Raw genomic sequence first — 21837 nt, 5'->3', positions numbered from 1 at the left:
TTATTTACAAAACAGGGTTGGTCTCACAGATGGCAGTTTATTAATCTCTGCTGTTGTCAAAATGCCCAAAGAGAACCAGGAGCCTCACCTATTTTTTTCCTTCCTCTTCCCATATTTTCAGTTTCTTGACTCACATTTCTTAGTCCTTGAGTAGCGCTTTTGAGGATCCTAGGTATGATGAGAAATGTGCCTTAAGGTTCCATTAATTCAAAGTCTCTAAAGGCTCTGTAGTAAGAGGGTGGATTGGAGCCAGAAAGACATAAAACTCTTCTGAATTCTCATAGGTTAATAACCTTTGTTATATTTCCTCTCAGAAATACACAAACAGTTCTGCAGATTATTTGAGGTCTGACCATGAGCCCCAAGTTGGTAACTCTTCTTACCAGGTTCTCTCAGATGCCCTGTGTCTGCTCTTTTTTTCTTGCCTGACATTCCTGGGTGGGGAGATCTCATCAGTGCTCCTTGATGCCTTATCTAGGTGCTTCATGAAGACTTCACATATCCCTTCTCTCATGTTTTATTACTGGTGTTAAATAAAAGTAACGACTTGTCTCCATATAATTCAGTATTTAACAGCACCAGACCATCATTTTCTCTCCTTTTTTGCCATTCGCTCGCTGGTTCAAACCAACAAAATTTCTGTGCTAGACAATAAGTGGTCATTCTGTCTCCCATCTTGCACCCTTGCTCCCCACAGCCTCTTCTCTACCCTGCAACCAGGAATCTTTTGAAACATGAATCAGATATCACACTCCTGCTTTACAACCTCTGACAGCTTCCTGTGGCACTGAGACTAAAGCCAGAGCTTGCAGAGCCATCCTGAGCCCTCTTCCTTCTGCAGGTGCACCTGCAGTAGGTACTGTGTGTCCTCACACCTGACTTGCCTCCCAGCCTCATCCCTTGTCCAGGCTGTGCTCTGTGATTTTCTCTCAGTTCCAGGCTGGAGCCTTGTCACTAAGCCCCAGCCCAAATGTTTCTCCCTCTAAAGCCTCCCCTGAGCACTCTCTTAAGGAACTGCCCAGTAGTTTCTTTTTTATTAACTACTATCTATTCTTATTTATTTGCTTTTTGATTTCCTAGCTGTGTCCCTTCACTACAGCACAAGTTCCATGGGGCCAGGGACTTTGTCTGGTCCACTAGCGCCCTGGTGGGCATCAGTAGATGTGTGGTGAAAGAGTAAATTCACATAGATTTGGGCAGTGCTCCCCACCTGGTACACGCTTGAGTATGTCCCCTGCAGTTATGAGAAGTGCTGCTTCAGCACATCCCCTTAGAGCTTCAGAGGGTGCTTATCATCTCAAAAGTAATTTCTCAAGATTTTACAAACTATTTGGAATTCCATATAATTTCCCCAACATTTGGAGTCCTTCACAAATTCCTGGTCTCATTTGGAGTCAGAAATGTTTTTTATAAGTTGCAGCAGTTAAAAAATACACAGCATTCATGATGTTGATATTAGGTTGTCACTGCTTGGGAATAAATAGGACCCTGAAGAAACAGTGTATCTGAGAGAGAGGTTTGACTTGTGGAAGGGCACATGTCAGTCCTGAGGGAGAGCATAGGGGTAGGTAGAGTCCCCAAGCACAAGGAGAAGCAGGAGAATACTAAGCTGTGGAAGTGGGTCAGGGGAGACACTGTGGGCATGTTGCCTGTCTCAGGGGAGATTGGTGTAAGGAGCAGCACTTTTAGCTAAAGCATTTATATATATTCACAATGATCTTAGTGTGGTGAAGTCTGTAGGAATGATTTAATTTGGTATGGAAGCTGTAAAATCACTTAGGTGATAAAAGATTCAAGAAGTTCTCAGCAAAATAAAATGCGGTGGAACTGTTTCACCCTCACTGTACTTGGGCAGCACAACTGGCTGTTCCCAGGGTACTGGTGACCATTGCCTTCTCTGCAGCCCACTCTCTTCTTTGGCTTTATAAGCCTTGAGATGAAGAGCAAAAGAAGTAGAACTTTGACTTGTGAATCACAAGGGTGTTACTGGATAAGCACATACAAATTTCTGACCGAACACCTTCTACAGGAGAGTGGAGCTAACCAGGGTGGTCCTGGAGAGGAGTCATATGTGGCGCGTTTCTCAGACAGAATGTCTTTGGGGTCTTGGGCTTTGAATTTTTTTCGTACTACATGACTGTTATTAGGAAGCAAATTAAATAATGTCACATATTTAGGAGGAAAAGTGAATCATGAAGCAAGTACTATTTAAGCCATGTCTCTAAATTGAAGAATCTAATTTTTTGACTTTTATAAAACTGATGTTTTGAAATTATTGGAAAATAAGACTTTATCATCAAAAAAATTTAATTTTAAGTAAAAGCTGAATGTAAGAATATAAAGATGACATTTTTTAATTAAAGCTGAATTGTTAAATTTAAAAGATTTTTTTAAAGAGAGAGAGAGAATTTTTTAATATTTATTTTTCAGTTTTTCGGTGAACACACATCTTTATTTTTTTTTAAGTGGTGCTGAGGATCGAACCCAGCGCCCCGTGCATACCAGGCGAGCGTGTTACTGCTTGAGCCACATCCCCAGCCCGAATATTCTTTTTTTTAAATATTTATGTTTTAGTTTAAGTGGGCATAATACTTTTATTTTATTTTTATGTGGTGCTGAGGATCAAATCCAGTGCCTCACACATGGTAGGCAAGTACTCTACCTCTGAGCCACAACCTATTCTTTGATATAAAATCCATGGAGGCAGAATTAGCAACAATAAATATAATGTTGTGGCATGTGTCTACTCATAACTTTGAATTTATTATGTTCACATTTTCAAAGCAGAGTTCAGATGATGAAGAATGTTCGACAAAAGGAAGAAATCGTCACATTGTAGTTAACAAAGCAGAACTTCCAAACTCCATTGAAGTGTTAGAAAGCTTTAAATTGGCCCGGGAGAGCTGGGAGCTTCTCTATTCCCTAGAGTTCCTTGACAAAGGTGAGAATGTGCTTGTGATATTGGTGGTGTTTAAGTTTTTTTTATATAAAATCATGCTAGAAAATCATGTTACTTGAAATGTCAAGTGTATTATGGCTAATTAAACTGATCACAGAAGCTCACACATTTTATAGAATTCTTTTTTGAGCAGAATATCTTTTTAGTTAACATTTAAACAACTGTAGACTTCTTAGCTCCCACTCAAAGGGTCTGTTAATAATCAGATTGGGGTGGGCTTGAGGGAGTTTCAGTCTTTCTTTTTCTTCAGTATTGTGTTGCTGGATTCCTATTTTTGTTTGTGTTCCTGGCTGGGTTTCTTTGAGTTGTTCTTTCCTGTTATTTTGAGTCTTCTTCAGCTGTATGTGTCTAAGAATACAAAAGGTATTTCTGTTTTTATCTACACTGACTCTGTTGCCTGGAACACTCATCCAAAAGCTGTAAAAAAAGCATTTTAAAAAAAGTATGGACATAAGATAGAGGGGTTTTTATTTGCATAACATTTAAGACTTTGAACATTACTTAGAGGTCACTAGCTCTTTGCTGACCAAGCATCATTACTGTACTTTGGAATCAAGGCCTGATGCTTTCCTTGTAGCAGTGGACATTCCTCCCAGCCTCCTGTCACATGCTAAGACAGAGCCCGTGGGCAGGTGTGTCATGTCATGTTTCCTAGGTCAGTGAAGCATCAAGCAGTTTCTCTTTGTTGCATCTGAAGTAGGAATACATATGTGACTATTTGAAGGAGATTTTTCCCATGATTATAAACTTATTTTTTAAAAACTTCTTGGTATCATTGTATGTTTATTGTTTTAACTGGGTGAAAATGAAGTGGACCTTTTCAGTGGAGAGTAAAGTAATTTGGAAGATAAATGGGTAATACAAGAAGAGCTTAGCCCTCGGCACATAAAGTGTGTTTGCACATGTTGGTGTCTCATAAAAAATGCTGCTTGTGTATTACTGATAAGAGTTATGTTCTAACTTTACTTTCCAACTGAAGCTCTGGAATGTGGTTTTAGAAATTAGTCCGAAGTTACTGTGCAGCTCTTGGTAATTTATCTGTTGTTCCTACTTGCTGGGTTTGTTAGTTTCATTTCCCCTTCTATGTTACATGTTTTTGGTGAATTTGCTTTTGAATTCTCACTTAGAATTTACAAGAATTTGTTTGGCATGGAAGACGGATACGTGGCTATGGCTAAGAATCTTCCTCACGGATATGATCATCTACCAGGTAGAGCGGTATGCGGGTTCCCGTGTCTGCACAGAATGATGATTGTCTCAATCAGACTTTAACCTACAAGGCGCGTCGTGTTCCCCCATGGGCTGCGTTGTTGCTCATTCACAAGCCTCAGTTTTCATTGGCTAAGGGATTACGATCCATTTTCACCTCCAAGTACCTCCAGAATGACCAGGACATCCCTTCCCATGTTGCCCTTGGTGTGTCCAGGCACAGTGGAAGTGCAATTTTTAGTTTCAATAGAAGATGAGTACTTCTCAGCCCTTCTTCCCTCTGCTCTGGTGGAATGCAGCCTGCCCTTCACCAGCTTCTTAGGCCTAGAACACAGACAATTTGCTAATGAGTTGTAGAAATGGAGAGGTTGCTGCATCCAACCTTTGTAAAGGACAAATGGCGTTAGTAGTAAAATATTTCTGTCAAGAGCTTGTGTTACTCTCTCTAGTTTTAAGACTTAAGACCAGGAAGGAAAGTCTTTGTATAGTCAGCTTCCATATCTAGGCATTCTGCATCCACTGATTCGACCCACTGTGGATAAAAATGTTTGGAAAACAGATCATGTCTGTACTGAACCCACAGACTGTTTTTCTTGTCATTAGTCCCTGAACAATATCAACTATATGTGTAATACCTACATTGTATTATGTATTGTGAGTAATCAGAGATGATTTTAAGTGTGAAGGGAGAAGTATGTAGGCTATATGCCAGTACTACAAGGTTTTATGCAAGGGCCTTAAGCATCTACAGATGGAACCAATCCCATGATGATTCCCAGGGATAACTGTATTATAAAATACTTCCATAATGAACTTCATCTAGCTTTAAGTAAGTCAGTTAGGTTCTGTTGCTGTCTCCTATTGTTCTACTTAGCTGATGCTACAGAGGTCACTTATTTGTAGTTGTTTCCTGGTAGCTGTATTTACTCTGGGAGCTTTGGGTATTTGTTGGGTATTAATGGCATTGTTTATTCCTCCTGCTGTTCTCTCTCTCTCTTAGGGTCAATATAAAAAGGCGATAGCCAGCCTCCATCATTTAGCAGCTCTCCAGGGATCACTGTCTCAGCCACAGATCACAGGACAGGGGACTTTGGAGCATCAGAGGGCACTCATCCAGCTGGCGACCTGTCACTTTGCCCTGGGGGAGTACAGAGTAAGTGCTGGGCACCTTGCGTGGAGCCCAAGGTACTCCAGACCACCCTGCGCTTTCTCTTCCCTAGAATGGCTTTTTAATTCAGTGCATGTTTTTCTACATTTGATCTTTCTGCCTGGATTTAGTGCTTAATCTGTCGGCAGAAACCACAGTGATTTCATTTTACTTAATTTTCTCTTTAGCATAACTTCCCTAAAATTAGTTCAGTACAATTCAAATTTCTTATTCATGGTTCAATTTTGTTGGAAGGCAATTTAATTTTTTTTTTTTTTTTTTTTGGGCCTGGTGTCTCTTTATCTTATTTTTCTTATTTATTTTTCAGCATCACATCTCTTTAAAGTGTAATCAGTTCTGTTGGGCTTAGAAAGAAGAGGCCTTCACTAATGGGAAATGGAGGATTGATATTTAGCTCATCCAAACCTCAGGTTCTCTTTTTGGGTGTTGAGGACACCATAGAGTATTGCAGGAGCAGGTTTGTGAATTGCTTCCAGAGGCTGAGTCCTGCTGCAGGGTGGGGACCACAGTTTTTACCTTTGAATTTCTTATAACAGCTACCACAGTGATTTGCACAGCAGGAATACACAATAAACTTTTTAATTCAATTAAAATAAGATTTTTTTATGTATGTAGGTACTGTATAAATTTAAGGCCACTATTTAACACACAGATTCTTATTTCTTTTCATGTCTATGTTAAATTTGTTACTTTGTGATTAAAGTCTCTAATTTTTTAACTTGAACTCTGAAATGATTTATAATTGCTGTGATGATTTTTGCAGAAATAATTTGGTAATATGTAAACTTGTACATTTAAAATTGAAGATGCTTTTCCATTATTACTCATGCAATTATCAGGTACTTAATTCTAAGTTTCAGTTAATTCCTTTTGAGAACTTGAAAGAGCACAATTTATCCTCAGGTATATGTATATGAATACACACCCGCACATACACATGCATACATATATAGAAATATATGCCACATAGAATTACCAAGACATGACGTACTGCTCTTCCTTGTACTAAGGTATATAACATAAGTTTATAGATGTTATTAGGCCAGGGCTTCAGGTTCCACTTCTGAGCTGACCACCCTCAGGCCTCTATTGCAGTGACTAACTTACCAGATCTCCTGAATCTCTGGATGCCTCTCTTCAGCTCAGACTGCATCCATCCAGGTGTGAGTTTTCTTAATTCTCTGGCTGTTTTAGTCTGCTTAGGCAGCTGTAAAATATAGCCATAGCCTGAGTAGCTCATAAAAACAGAAATGTACTTCTCACAGTTCTACAGGTGAAGTCCCAGGTCAAAGTGTGGGCAGAGTCAGTGTCTAGTAAGAACCTGCTTTCTGGTTTATAGGAGGGACAGGGGAGCTCTCTGGGGTCCCTTTTGTAAGACCCTCATGACCTACTCACCTCCCATAGGCCCTACCCTCCTGGTACTCTGACATTGGATGCTTGGTTTTAATATATGAGTTTGTTGGGGCGGGGGGATGGAAGGGGGAGTGCGCACCACAGACATTTAGACCACAGTAGCAACCCTTAGATGTGGAACTCTGAAGTCATGGTTCACTCTTGATCAAGCCAGTCTTTCTAATTCTTCCAGTATGATATTAAACTATTTTCATTGTCCCCACCCAAATCTCTGCTTTTCAACTGAGGATAGTCTTTTTTCCAAACTTATAAAATCATGGTCATTGTGTCTAAGATAACTGCTTTCCTCATTCCACTTACTGAAGTGTTAGCTTTCTACGAGCTCAGTGTTGGACCAGGCTTTGGGGTGGGGTGTGTGGGATCCTTGCATCCAGAGGTGGCACAATTGGAGTTGGAGAGAAAAGTATGAATGTTTATCTAGGTTAAAATAATATTGTTATGCCCAGACGTTGCACAGTAGACATTTGGGGAAGGCACTCCATGTACTGGCTCTGGGATGCTGGGCCAGTTGCCTCCCTTGGACTGACTACCTCTTAACCACCAAGCTACCTATCTCTCAGCTAGAGTTTCACGACCCCATGGCCACTGATGGGTCCCAGATGTGCTAAGACAGGGATTCCTGAGCCCTCAGGGCAGTCGGCAGTGGCCTAGGGCAGCTAGAACTGCTAGGGTCAGTGGCTGCCAACTTGGAGCAGCCACGCAAACAGTGTTTTCTGGGTTTGCCAAGCCATGAGGAAGGCTGGGAAGCATGGGTTTAAAGCTCCTCTCCTCATGGGCAACATGGAGATAATAAAGGAGGTGCTCACTAAAGGGAATCTGACCACTGGCATTAGAATTGGAATAGACAGAAAGCCGGTGAGCAGCAGTGCCACTCCCCTGGGGATCCAGCCTGCTCCAGGCATTCCCTGCTTCTCTCACCTTAGAGTCTGCATCTGTGTGGTCCCTACCCTCTCCTCTCAAGTAAACTACCCAAACCAAGATGCGGCCCTTCCTCACATCTCTGTCTCCTGCTTTCACAGCCTCTTTTTCTCTTAGAGAATCCCCCCTCACCCCTGTAAAGCTGAGATCAGGATGACCTCTGTGCCCAGAGCTTTTCCTGCTGGTCTGGCCAGTGTGTTTCTGTTATTTTTCTAGCCTGTGCGTGCATGGCTATGAGGCAGGGCCACCCTTCTTCTTCTAGATCCTGCTGTGCTGTCGAACACTTGGTGATTTTGTTAATACTTGGTTAATTTTTAAGTTTTGTCCTTTTGTTTTCTAATAGCAAAGAATGGATTCTCTTCCCCTCTAGTGTGTAGATTAAATCTTGCTGTTACTTTCTCAGTACTTGCTGTGAGCCAGTGGTGGGCTCCCTGGGAGACCGTGGTGGTGCTCCCTCGGAGACCACGGTGTTAAGGCAGAATCTTGATGCCTGGTTATTTGCTAGAAATATTAGTCGTTCTGTTTATTTGTTTCAGTTCAGAAAGCTCATCGGGTTCATTCTTTTTGGTTTTATGTTCCTCAGATGACGTGTGAGAAAGTCCTTGACCTGATGTGCTACATGGTACTCCCCATTCAAGATGGAGGCAAATCACAGGAGGAGCCCTCAAAAGTGAAGCCCAAATTTAGAAAAGGTACAGTGACAAGTCTTATTATTCTTTGGTAAAAATAGCTGTAGGACGTAAGGCTGAGGTGTGCTTTACAGTTCCTGGTGAGACGACGTGATTGCAGGGCTCCCCAAACTGGATTTTCTGGAAAGCTAATGCCTTTCCAGATTGTTCTTCACAGAGCAGCTGTCAGCCCATCTTCCAAAGCCCCCACTTCCTTGGTCTGTATCTCTGAAGAATATCAATGAACTCTTTCCTACTGTGGCCAATTTTAGGAAAACTGTAGATGACTGATTAGGAAGTCTGTCTCCGCACAGCCCTCGAGGGCCATTTTGGGCTTTACGTCAACTTTCATGTTGCTTGAAAAACTAAATTTATAAGTAAGTTTCTACCTTAAAATTACAACAAGATAAGCAAAACACTGAAGACAGGAAATTATAATTCAGGAATGGAAATCAATGACGTGGAAAACCAAATAAGGAAAATTAATAAATCCCTAAATAGTTTTTTTTTAATTTTCATAAAATGATAAACCTCTAACAATTAATCAGAAAGAAGATTAACACAAGTTATTATTCTCAGGAATGAAAAGGTAAATGTTATTAAAGATTCTACTGAAGTCAAACAATATAAGAGAATCATTTATACCAATAAATTTAACCATTTAGATGAAATGGAGAAGTTCTTTGAAAAGCACAACTTACCAAAACTGACAGAAAATAATGTAGAAAAAATGAATGTCCTTATAGCTAAAAATTTAAGTTTGTCATCCAAAACCTTCCCACAAAGAAAACTGTAGGTCCAAATGACTTTACTGATGAATTTTATCAATTTAAGAAGATATATCACCAATCCAATTCAATTTCTTTCAGAAAATAGACGAAGATTACTTGCTCATTTTTTAAGGCCGGCATAACCCAATAGCAAAATCAAATAAGCGTTTACAAAAAAAAGAACATTAAAGGCCAGTCTCTACCATGCATGCAGATGCACATACTTAATGAAATATTAGCAAATGGAATATAGCAATGTGTGAGAAGGATAATACATAGGACCAATGTGCCAGGAATGTGAAGGCAGTTTAACATACCAAACAATGTAGTTCATCACGAAGCAATTAAAGGAGAAAAATCATTCTGATTCTTAATGGACACAGAAAATAGTACCTATTTGTGATAAAAATAATCTCAGCAATCTAGAAAAAGAAGGAAATGTTCTCAAAATCTTTGTGTGTGTGTGTGTGTGTGTGTGTGTGTGTGTGTGTGTTTGGTACTAGAGATTGAATTCAGAGGCACTCAGCCACTGAACCACATCCCCGGCCCTATTTTGTATCTTATTTAGAGGTGAAGTCTCACACTGAATTGCGCCTTGCTTTTGCTGAGGCAGGCTTTGAGCCCGCGTTCCTCCTTCCTCAGCTTCCCAAGTCGCTGGGAATCATGTCTAACATAAAATATTGAATCTTTCCTCTAATACAGAGATGTCTGCTTTCACCACTCATGTTCAACATTCTGGAGATTATAGCCAGTGTAGTAAGGCTAAGAAATTGGAATAAAGGCTTTAAAGATTTAAAAAGACAATTCATAGGTGTGACATCACAGTCACATACTTGGCTATGTAGGAAAGCCTGTAAAATCTTCAAAAAGCTACTAAAACTAATGGGGAGAGCCAGAGATGTATCGCAGGGGCAGAGAGCTTGCCTATCATGCATGAGACCCTGGGTTTGATCCTCAGCATTGCAAAAACAAAACAAAAAGTAATAGGTAAAATTTCCAAGACACTTCAATGCAAAAGAGTAAATTCAATTCATACATGCAAGTAATAAGCAATCAAAAAATGAAATTTTTTTGTTTCTGTTTATAGTAACCTAAAAAATAAGGCATATAGGAACAAATTCAATAAAAGACATGTAAAACCTCCACTTTGTATATTATGAAACATTTCTGAGAGAAATTAAAGTTGAACTTTGACAATTGATAGATCACATTTACAAAGTCAGAAGATTCAGTTTTTGTTAAGGAACTATTTCTCCCTAGATTTGTCCATAGATTCAATGTAATCCCAGCAAACCCCAGCAGACTTTTTTTAAGGGACACGCTGAGTATAAAAATCTATATGGAAATATAATCTAGAGTTATGAACACAGTTTCAAAAAAGACAAAATTGGATGACTTAGGCTACATGATAAGTACTACTCAGTATAAAAATGCAGCTGTCAGAATGGTATAGGTGTAACAGTGGAGAATCCAGGCGTAGAGCCACACAGATATGGTCAGATGATTTCTGACAAAAGTACCAAAGTAATTCAGTAAGCAAAGGAAGCCTTTTAACAAGTGGTGCTAGGAAGCCTTTTAACAAATGGTGCTAGACAGTTGTTTTATGGTTGGTTTAAGTTTTCTATAACAAAGGTTTTTAAAGTAATCAATTCAACCCAGACTTCTTAAAAAATCAAGTATCCATGCGAAACAGAAGCAGATTAGGTGGGTCAGATGATCGAATCTTGACCAGTGGAATAGCAGAGAAAACTGAGGGGTTCAGGGGTAGCTCATTGGTAGTTCTGTCCCCACACTGCAAAAATGAAACCCCAAATTAAAAAAAAAAGTGACATTACAATTCAGTAAGGAAAGAATGCAATTATCCAGTAAATGATACTGAGACAGGTAATTGTTCAGTTGTAAAAAAAAAAATGGGTTTCCTCTTTCACACTACACAAAAATCTTTTAAATTTTAAGATTTAAATATGAGAATTAAAATTTTTAAACTTTTAGAAGAAATTTTTTTATGCCTTCTAAGTAGGTTGGTCTACAAAGAGCACACACTATGGAGGAAAAAAATGAGTAAATTTGTCAGATTAAAATTTAAATGCCAACAAAAGATATTACGAGTAAATTGAAAAGATAAGCCATAGAATGCCAGGAAATTGTCTAACACACAAAATCAGCAAAAACTTAATATCCAGTTCAGATCAATGAGAATAATGAACCAACCTCACATCATAAAATAAGCAAAGGATATGAAGAACAGAGTAATCGAGGCAGAAATCCAAATTACCAAAAGCTATTTAAAAAGGTTCTCCTCCTGTTAGTACCATGGGAGATTCAAATTAAAACAAGGCACTGAATTGTATACTCTTAAGAATTCAAAAACAAAAAAGTGGCAATACTTATTTCTCAGGACAGAAGGTGTGTAGAATTATACAGCCATTTTGGAAACTATTTGAGCATTACCAAATTGAATATATCATTACCTAGTTATTTATCTCATCTCCTTGTTGTGTACTTTAGATTGGTGTTTTTCAAACTGGGTCCTCACCCACTGGATCATGAGTTTCAAACAGTAATTTTCTTTTTTTCTTTTTTTTTTTTTTTTTTTTGGTACTAAAGATTGAACCCAGGGGCATTTAATCACTGAACCACATCCCTAACCCCTTTTTATATTTTATTTTGAGACAGATATCAAAATTTGCTTAGGGTCTTGCCAAATTGCTGAGGTTGGCTTTAAACTTGCGATCCTCTTGCCCCAGCCTCCTGAGCTGCTGGAATTACAGGTGTGCAGCACCGTGCCTGGAGGAATTTTCTTTCTTAATAAAATAGAATATTTTTCAATGTCTGCAGCTAAGTATTATTTATAAATATTATTTCATAAATCTTTTGTTTTGGATAGAAAATAAGTGTTAAGTTTGTAGAGGATCCCCAGGTGAAAAATGTATCAGGAAGAGCAAAAATGAAGGATTGATTTCTTGCTACTTCTTGCCTCTGGGTAGAGAAGGCTGTTGTACATAAAGAACACAGACCATAAATGAAGAGTTTGGGATCTTTGTTTAAAAGCCAATGCTTGTTTGTTTTTTTTTCCATAGGTGCACAAGAAAACATATATAAGAATATTTATTTAAAAAAAAAGAATATTTATTTCAGAATTGTTGGAAACCTCATTATCTACCATAAAGAAAACAAATCCATTGTGATATATGTAAATATCAGAATACTGTAAAACACTGAAAATGAGTGAACTGTAGCTACATGGATTATTATTGATAAATCTGAAACACATGAGATTGAGTTAAAAAAAAGCACCTTGTGAAAGGATTCATAGAGTATGCCACCATTTCATATAGTATGCCAAAAATGTGCAAAACATTCCTCTAGCTTTTATGAATGCAGACTGATGAGGAAGAGTTTGCAGTACGTGTGGGAATGACAGCCACACGTACTGCAAACTCTTCTCTGCTGAGAACCGTGACTACCTCTGGGGAGGACAGAAGAGAATGGTATCAGAAAGATGCATAAGAAGCTTCAACTGACTTTGTAATATTTGGTATTAAAATCTTTTAAAATTAAGCAAAATATTAATGTTTTATAAAACTATGTGATGAGCACAGTGTTTACAATATTCTCTCTTTCAGTTTCTGAATATAGTTGAGATGTTTTATAATTTTAAAATCAAATCTTTATGTGAGTTTAGGAAAGAAAAAAAAGATTGCAAAATGAAGCTAGAAACCGTTAGAAACCAGTTTCACCATCCCAGAGTATAAACTGTGGTTTAACAGTACTAGGAACCATGTGACTGTTGCTTATCCTTTTTATTGTTAGAAGGAAAGCTTCTTGAGCATTTGCTTTTTCAAAGCTGTTTTCTTGGATTATAGCATTCATTAACATTGTGGACTCTTGTTAGGTTCTGATCTGAAGCTTCTGCCCTGTACCAGTAAGGCTATAATGCCATACTGCCTGCATTTGATGTTAGCCTGTTTTAAGGTAAGCCTTAAGTTGATTAGCATAAAAAACATTTAATTTGCAATAATGTCTTGATGACTTGGAATGACTTGAATTGAGAACCTTATTAACGATTGTTAGTTTAGTACTTCTAAAGGGCAGGTTGATATAGAGAGAAAAACACAGGGGCTAGGAATTAACAAATATTAAATAAAAACTGTAGTTGATAAAGATGAATAGGGAAGTTTACAAATAATAGTGGAACAGATTTGCAAATAACCTTGCCTATAGTAAGGCTCAGTAAATATTTTGTAAGTTAATATACAGGTCAGACTATATTTAGCTATAGAAGAAAGAAACATAAATGCCACTTGAGTTTGTAGAGGGATGATAAGTTTATTATAAAGATATAGAGGATAAAGGCATTTTATTTTTTTTAGTTGTAGAAGAACATAATACCTTTATTTTATTTATTTATTTTATACGGTGCTGAGGATCGAATCCAGTACCTCCCACATGCTAGGCAAGCACTCTACCACTGAGCCACAACCCCAGCCCCGGTAGAAGCATTTTAGACATGAGAATGAACGCCAGCAGAGATCCAGTAGTGTTGGAAAGGTTCAAGGATTTTTGAAAGGACACCAGCGTCCTGGCTGTAGGTAGAACGGAGCCTTAGATTGGAGTAGAGGTTTGTGGGTAAGGCAGTAATGTTATTGGTTCTCCACTGTAGAGCATCCGTTCCCTAACTTAGCTCTGAACCACTTGGAGCAACAGAAAGATCTGAAGTATGATTTTATGCTGGCCATTTAAAGCAAGAAGTCCTTTGGTTATTTCTCTAGTTCATGTTTCCTTCTTGCTCACTGCCTTTCTTTCTGTTCAGTCTCATGTTCTCCTCAAACCCTTCTCTCCTAGATAGATGGCCTCTTGCCCATCTTTTCCACTCACCCCTTAGGTCTCCAGAATCTTTCCTCTGTTATTCCGGATGACTTAACTTTACCTAGCCATGGTTCAAAATCAGAAGTTTCCAGGTCACACATGAATGCCCAACTCCCAGTTAAATGCGTTGCCAGCAACTGCCCGCTTTGCAGAGGGAGTCTCCAGCTTCTCTGATTAAGATCTACCCTCCTTAGAAGGCAGTTATTTTCTACTCTGTTCCTTTCTTTTTCTAATGATCATCATCAAACATTTGTATATGCAGCATTTTTTTAGGAGGTAATATTTGGTGCATTTTAGATTTCCCTGTTATTTCTTTCTGGTTTAAATCTTTGTCTTGCAGCTTAGAGCTTTCACAGACAACAGAGATGACATGGCTTTGGGGCATGTGATCGTATTGCTTCAGCAGGAGTGGCCACGAGGAGAGAATCTTTTCTTGAAGGCTGTTAATAAGATTTGTCAACAAGGAAATTTCCAATATGAGAATTTTTTTAATTATGTTACAAGTATCCTTTTTCTTGTTAAAGCGCCAACAGGTTCTAATTTCTTAGAAAATGAATGAACCACTCTGGGTAAAAATACTGGTTCTTTTGGGGAAAAAGGGAAAGATTGGTGATTAAAAGTGGGGCTGTGACAATTGGTTTCATAAAAGTCTTAAAAGGCTTCAAAGATGTAATTCAGGGCATCAGGAGTATCAACAACCATGTTCATTTTTCTCTTCTAACTGACCTTTAAGAAGGTGTCCAAGATGCCTGAAGTAATAACTTACAGGTTGTGGACAAGCCCAGGCTGGCTGGTTTAGCCATAGAAAATGATAGTACCCTGGCCTTCATCTACCCAAAGAGTGCCCTCCTCTCCTTTCCTGGGACATTGACTGTCCCCTGAGATTGCTTATTAGTACATCATGCCACACTGTCACAACTACCAATGAGCACCCACCAAAGGTTCTGGTATCAGTAATGGGCAGTGCTTTATTTCACAGTTAGGGAAAGACCTTTGAATTGAAGGTTATACACCAGTTTGGGTATTTTTATTTCATTGCTTAACACATTATTTTGAGTTATAAGATGTATTAGGTCTTTGTCCAAGTGCTCAGAGCAATGAGTTAAAAACTGTTAGACGCCTTTTGAGAATCTAATGAAAGTCATATAGCTTTTCCCCAGAAAAATGTGTATGTGAATGTCATCAACATTTTGCATGAAATTTGCAAGTTTCACAGATCCTTCTTTCCCTGAAGCATTCCCTAAGAATCCTTGCCACACTAGGTATTTTATGACTTATGTTCTATAACACAAAACAGTCCATCCCACACCAAACGCCTCTTTGATTTCTTATTAAGAAAAAAAAAATGTTTTTTGCTCTTATGAGCATGTACACTCTGCTAAATTATCACTGGAAAAAAACACATTTTCCTAATATTCTTCAGCCAGGCACATCGGAAGCCAGAACTCTCTTTATGAGGCCGCTGGGTTGATCTAAGAATCATAAGTTTTGGAATCCGATAGACCTGGATTTCAGATACTCTGCAATCATTAGTGGGATTCGAAGGGCAAGTCTGTCAACTGCTGGGAGCCAGTCCCACCTGAGAGCACTGAGACCTTGTCTTTACGTGTGGTTAACCTGAATATGGCTGCAGACATTGATATGCTGGAGGAGTTTGCCTACTTGAGAACTCAGGAAGGTGGGAAGATTCATCTGGAATTACTCCCAAATCAAGGAATGCTGATCAAGTAAGTAGACTATCTTTTGCTCTTCTAAGCCAAGTGCTCACCTTTTGTGTACTTATGTGAACTATATGTAAATTTCAGTACCTTTTCAAAATGTAATAGAAAGGAAACCAAACCTGGTTTCTGTTTTTGAAGGTCATTTTGATTCTGGGTATCTTTTGAAAGACTTGTGTTTTCTTAACTAAAGGATATTTTGAAAAAAATATTTAAATTGGAGTATTTCTGTCAAACTTCTTCACTAGATAGAAGGTTCCTTTTCTTTCCAAAATATACACTGATTTTGTAAATTTCTGATGAGACAAAGGGTTTTTAACAAAGAGCAACCATATTTAAAGATGTTCTGGGTTAGGAAAATTTATTAAGAAAAACTACAGATTTTATTTATAAAACTATACTTGAAACCCTCATTGCTTATATTGCACAAAGTGGAACAGCTCATTGTAGTACCTCCAGAAAGAAGCCACCTGTCCCCAGGTGAAGGTGGGGGTGCTGGCTCTCAGGCCTGCCCCCCATACCACAGGATGTTACCTAAATTTCAGGTTGGCTCAGATGAAAATGTGAAGTTAGTGACCATTTATGATTTTTAAATAGCTCATAATTTTGCTTCTCTCCTCGATCTTCATTGTAGTTTGGGTAATATCTCCTCCCTGCTGTGAGTGCCACGTGCAGTTTTATTTTCATACTTCTTCTTTGCTTCCTGCATACTCAGTGTGTCTGCAAGTCAGTGTTAGAGGTACTGCAAGGGACTGACCCCGAGTGGGAAGAAAGTACCTCAGTGTGGAATAAAAGAATTTCTAGTTGTTGAAAGCAAAAATTCACATCTTGCTCTGTCTTTGGAGAGTCTTAGAAATGTTGAGGAAGGGAAATAAGAAACATTTATTCTGGATTTCTACAGTAATTTGACACATAGCAAACATTTCTGTTTATGTCCTAGCAAACGATAGCGTCTGGTGGAATCCATTCTAAAGAATGGAGGATGAACTGTTTTTTTTTGTCCCCTTCATCTTGTAAATGATACTAAATATTCTAAACACTTAAAACAAAAGGACAAATGCTCTTTTTTTGAAAACCTGAAACCCTTATGCATGAAGGTGGCTTAGGCAAGATGGACTGGCATGCTCATCTTCCCTTCTCCCCTCAGTTTCCTAAGATGGTGAATCAAAACTATGGGAAAAATAAATAATGGCATGGTTCAAAGTACTCCTGACGTTGTATGGAAATAGATCACTTTTTGATATGAGAGCCCAGAGAACCCCTTTTGTGTTAGGATTCCTAGGTTTTGAAACAGAATATACAAATATACCTTTAATAAAGCTAAAAATTAACTTAAAAGTTAATCAATAATCCTCATACAAATGGTCCTAACATAGAAGGATCCTCAGCTAGAACCAGACTCCACCTACATGGGTTCAATATGCAGAGGATGAACACATCACCTAGATCCTGCTTCACTGCTGGGGGATGGGTGAGAGAATGGGCTGTCAGACATAGTGGAACCTCAGTCCTCCTTGTTCTGAGCCTCTCTTCTCTTCTTGAACTGAACAGTACCATGGGCACATGCAGGCAATCCCTAGGACAAGGAATTAAAGCAAAGAAGCATCAAATACCCCGACAGTGTCACTAGGAGGGGTTGTTTGTATAAAGGGCACCCAGACTGCATTCCCAGGCTTTGGGGGCAGTTCTAGGCTCTCCCATGTTGACCTGCCTAACACTTAATTTCTTCAAGTGTCCTGTAGAAGACAAGCCTCTTAGGAAACCTGAAGTTTCATTGGTTTGGAAACAGGAATAGGGATTGTTACCTAGTGATCTGACCTTGTAGGAATTTGCTGGGTCTTCTCTCTGTAGGTCTCAAAATAAAGTTGAAGCCTGTATTTCAGATAGCATATACCTAAGCTACAGAGGAGAAGCAAACTGCGTAAGACAGTGAGCTTTTACTAACTGAGGTGTTATTAGACTCTTGAATAAAACTATCTATATTCCTTTTCCCTTTGGGTTCCAAACAAATTCTCTGAAGCCATTGCAGACCTTGTGGGTGGTCCCTCCAGATGAGTGGCAGAGATGTTGTGAACAGTGTACAGCTCCTCCCCTTGGGTAAGGTTGTGAGTCGTCCTAGTTGTGGCATCTCCGATGCAAGCAGGTACAGTACAAACCCCAAGGGCACCTGGTGTCTGACCTAAAGGAGAGATAAGCTCTTCATCTGTTACGTGAAGTGTTTTAACATAGAGAAATGTTTCTATGCTGATATTTGCAGTATCGCAGTTGTATTAGACTGGGTTAAAATGGAAAACGATATGTTGAATGAGGTGAATACCAGCTAATATGCTAAATCTTTGTTGTTACAGAATTCTGCAAAGCCATGGGTCCCAGACTCATTTTCCCCCATCAGTTGCTTTTCTCAATACTTGGTTGGACTTCAAACTCACGCTTTATCAGAAACATTGCCAGCCCCTCTAGTCCTGTTGGAAGGCCCTCTCAGTCTGGGGTTTCAATCCTGTCCCTGGTGGTCACACAAAGTCACCAGGTGTATTTCTGGGACTTTTGTGGGCATGAGAAGAGTGCAGAGTGAAGGAGGCTGGATTTGAACTCGTGTCTTCTCAAATGCTGACCCCTCCCCTCTACTACCCAGTCACACTGCATCGTCCTCTTCCTCACTGATGGCTTTTAATACCAAATCTCACATGGGCTGAGCTCTGGGACCAGGAACCAAGATGCCTCTGGACTCGCACCAGCAGCGGGTGCAGTGAGGGCTCACTAGCTTCTCCCCAGTCTCCCCAAAAACACTCCGTGGCCAGGGGCTTGTCCAGGTTACAGTTTCTGTACAGTCCGCTTCCAGTCTTGTGTACCTTCTCCGGAGTGTTGTTTTTGCAGTGCAGGGTGCGTTGGTGTGGGTGTTTGAATGCTGCTGTTTGCTGTTTTTTAAAGGCCTTCTAGCCCTCCCATGGGGTTACTGCAGCAGGAATTCTTACCTGTGCTTCAGCCCAGCATACAGACTGCTGACAGGTACCAAGTGGAAAACACCTGCTCATAGTGTGCTGTGTGTCAACATGTTTTACTGCCCATGGTTTCCAGCTCTTTGTTCCTCAGTGCTCTTTTTCATGCTTTATTTAATTTTTTTAATTTGTTCCGCATTCCTTGGCAAACCATCTGGTTGTAATATTGTAACATTTCTTATTTTTTTTCCATAAGTTGCCAGTGTGTTTGTGTCGAATTTAAAAATCATTATGGATCTGGAAAAAATACTCATATAAAGCTGTATTAGATTAAGCACTAAATTATGATTCACTTTTGATAAAACATGAAGCTTTCAGTCATAAGTATTTAGGAATGCTGAAGTTTAAGTAAATTTTTATTCGTGGATTTTCATATTAGTGACCATACTGTCTGTGGTGTAAATAAGCATTAGCACAGCTTTCTCCTGACACTGATGCTAGTTTTTCAGACCTTGTCTTTCTGAATTGAAAATATTTGATAGGCTAAATATGCCATATTTAATAGCTAGTTTATCCTTTTCTTACCCATAAAAGCTAACTCCAGTCATCTGTCATCTACTGATGGGGATGAGTTCTAAGAAATTCCTCATTAGGCAATTTCTGCATCATGTGACCATCATAGAGGGGACTTACACAAAAGGAGGTGATATGACTAACGTACACCTAGGTTATATGGGACCCACGTGGCCCATCACTGACTGGAACATCTTTCCTCAGTACATGACTAATTCTCGTGTTCATCAAACTTGCTAAAGGGATAGAGGCTCCACTAGAACTATCATCATGTGGGGCTACTTTTTATGTATGGAAACAATACCGCTGGACCTCGCTCAGCAGAATGGAGCATTTAATTACATTTTGATTGTATTAAGGGGAGAAATTGCCCCTCAACTTACTGCCTGCAAATATATACTAGTTACTTTCGTTTGAGTTGAGGATCGCCTCCAATGTGAGGTTGCAGCCTGGGACCCAGCAGAGCAGGATCAAGGTTGCATCTAATTGTCTGCATCTGCTCCCAATGGAACCCAGAGCCTCCACCCCACTGACACCATGTCCCAGCTCCTGAGTTCACTAGCCAGACTGGGTTAGGACAGTCCACAAAGAGCTGGCGTTTTCCCCACAGCCCGATGTTTCACTGCATAATTCTTTAAATCCATGGGTGTGGTAGAATGTTCTGTAATATCTTTACTAGTCTAACAAAGCCTGATTTTTTTTCTTCTATTGCATTGCAATTTTATGCCTCCTGATGCACTTATTTTATATAGTTCATACAAATTTTTAAAAACAAACGTTTTAGAATGATCAGTAGTTTTGTTTGCATACTACATGAAAATCTCACTTTCCAGCTTGTCTAAAGAGAGTTAGGCGGTAGGGGCAGGGAACAATGGTGGCTTTTGCCTGTCTCAGTCTACCACTTATTACCAAACTAGTAACCAGAATCCTTTCCTCTTAATCGAGTCCACTGATTTTTTGCTGGATTTTTCTTTTCCTCTCTGCATTTTGTGGTCTTTAGTTTTCCAGGATTTCATTTGTGATTTCCTTTTCTAATACACAACTTTTGGGACACAGGGAGCACTTTGCTTGTGTTCCCACTGACCCTTCCACGCAGGGCCCTCCAAGTCTGCTGGACAGATCTGGTCTTTCTAGGACTTTGCAGGCCTCTGTCAGTGATTCTGCCTTTCTCCCAACCTGTGCCACATTCTTGTCTCAGGACCCTCAAGTCCCCCTGCTTTCTCTCAAACAGATGAGAGTCTGGATGGGCGCAGTGCTCAGAGGAGCTTCCCTTTTCTGGCATTCTGGGAGAGGGACAGCAGGGACCCCAACGGCTGTGTTGAGGCCCAGGCCTTTCCAAGCCTTCAGGGAGCACCAGCCGCAGGGGCCCCGGTGGAAACTGTCCTCAGTGATTGGCGCACTCTGGGTTCCCTCCTCTCTGCTGCTGCCTCTCCAGAGCCTGCTGTCCCGGCTGGACACAGCACTTTGTGGCCAGTGTGGGTAGCAACCATTCCACCCCAAGTAACTGAAATGTGTGCAGGCCAGCGGTGGGGATGCATACCGCCAGACTCCAGCAGTTCAAAAGCAAAGCAGGTGGCAATTCAAGAACATTCAGCTGTTTAAAATAACTTGGTTTAGGGTGGGAAAGTGCCTCTAGCTTTCTGAGAAGAACAGGCAGGAGTGGTTGGCTGGTTGCAGCTTTTCTTTCTTTTCATTTTAAAAATGTGATTAGAACGTTTTACTTATTATGCTTAGAAACGAGGCAGGCTTTGCTCCTACCAGGTAGCACTGGGCAGTGGTGCCGCTGCTAACGCCTGCTCTCCATCTGTCTCCCTGTCCGCTGCCTCAGGCACCACACTGTCACTCGCGGCATCACCAAGGGCGTGAAGGAGGACTTCCGCCTGGCCATGGAGCGCCAGGTCTCCCGCTGTGGTGAGAATTTGATGGTGGTGCTGCACAGGTTCTGCATAAACGAGAAGATCCTGCTCCTTCAGACTCTGACCTGAGCCGGGGCCTCTGCTCCAGAGGCCGCAGGAGGGCGATGAGTGCGGCTGTCAACAGCCCTCTAAAAGAAGGACCCGGGGTCCAGCTCCTCCTCGGTCGCTTAACCATAGTTCCTGAGAGCTAAGAAGCTACTTCTATTTTCAAGAGTCACTTTTTGTAATTTTTGTAAAACAAGAGAACCCATCTGTTTTGTAAATAAAAATCATCCTAAAATTTGAGGTTTTAAAAAATTTAGTTCTTGTGAATATCTAAACCAGGGCGCAACTTCTACGCTTACAAGCGTGAGGGGGGGGACTCAGCACGACTGAATGAGTAATGAATTTTATTATGTAGATTCTTAAAAAGACATCTGCCTTCCTTGATCTCAAGGTTTTATTTCCTGTAGTGAAGCCTTGGTAAGTATTACATACTAACTTAACGTTTGGCCTCTTCCAGTTGCACCAGGGTGAGTGGTTTCTCCACACACCCGCCTTTGAAAAATGATAGCTACAGAAGGACATGTCAGTTTCTTTCTTTCTTCCTTTCTTCCTTTCTTCCTTCCTTCCTTCCTTCCTTTCTAATATTTTTAGTTGTAGATGGACACGATTACTTTATTTATTTTATGTAGTGCTAAGGATTGAACCCAGTGCTTCACACAAGCTAGGCAAAAGTGA

General features: G+C 40.0%; 1 protein-coding gene across 4 annotated transcripts in view; it reads left to right on the top strand.

Annotated features, from left to right (window-relative positions):
* Nucleotides 1-21385, top strand: part of Ints10 (integrator complex subunit 10) — a 32479-nt gene extending 11094 nt beyond the window's left edge. Inside the window, exons 10-19 of one of the 4 annotated variants that reach the window (XM_076853622.1) lie at nt 2788-2941; nt 4087-4169; nt 5169-5321; nt 8251-8359; nt 13001-13080; nt 14315-14477; nt 15608-15701; nt 17713-17789; nt 18620-18698; nt 21030-21385. In XM_076853622.1, coding sequence (XP_076709737.1) covers nt 2788-2941; nt 4087-4169; nt 5169-5321; nt 8251-8359; nt 13001-13080; nt 14315-14477; nt 15608-15701; nt 17713-17789; nt 18620-18698; nt 21030-21186 — 1149 coding nt within the window. In that variant the 3' untranslated portion in view covers nt 21187-21385. Of the gene's footprint in view, nt 1-2784; nt 2942-4086; nt 4170-5168; nt 5322-8250; nt 8360-13000; nt 13081-14314; nt 14478-15607; nt 15702-17712; nt 17790-18619; nt 18699-21029 lie in introns of all 4 variants that reach the window. The other 3 variants (XM_076853623.1, XM_076853621.1, XM_076853620.1) reach the window with 3 other exon arrangements.
* Nucleotides 21386-21837: the final 452 nt, after the last annotated feature.

The sequence above is a fragment of the Callospermophilus lateralis genome, chromosome 4, assembly GCF_048772815.1.
Source record: "Callospermophilus lateralis isolate mCalLat2 chromosome 4, mCalLat2.hap1, whole genome shotgun sequence".
In the NCBI taxonomy this organism is placed as follows: domain Eukaryota; kingdom Metazoa; phylum Chordata; class Mammalia; order Rodentia; family Sciuridae; genus Callospermophilus; species Callospermophilus lateralis.
The sequence above is the reverse complement of the archived record's forward strand: the minus strand, read 5'-3'. Positions and strand labels throughout refer to the sequence as shown.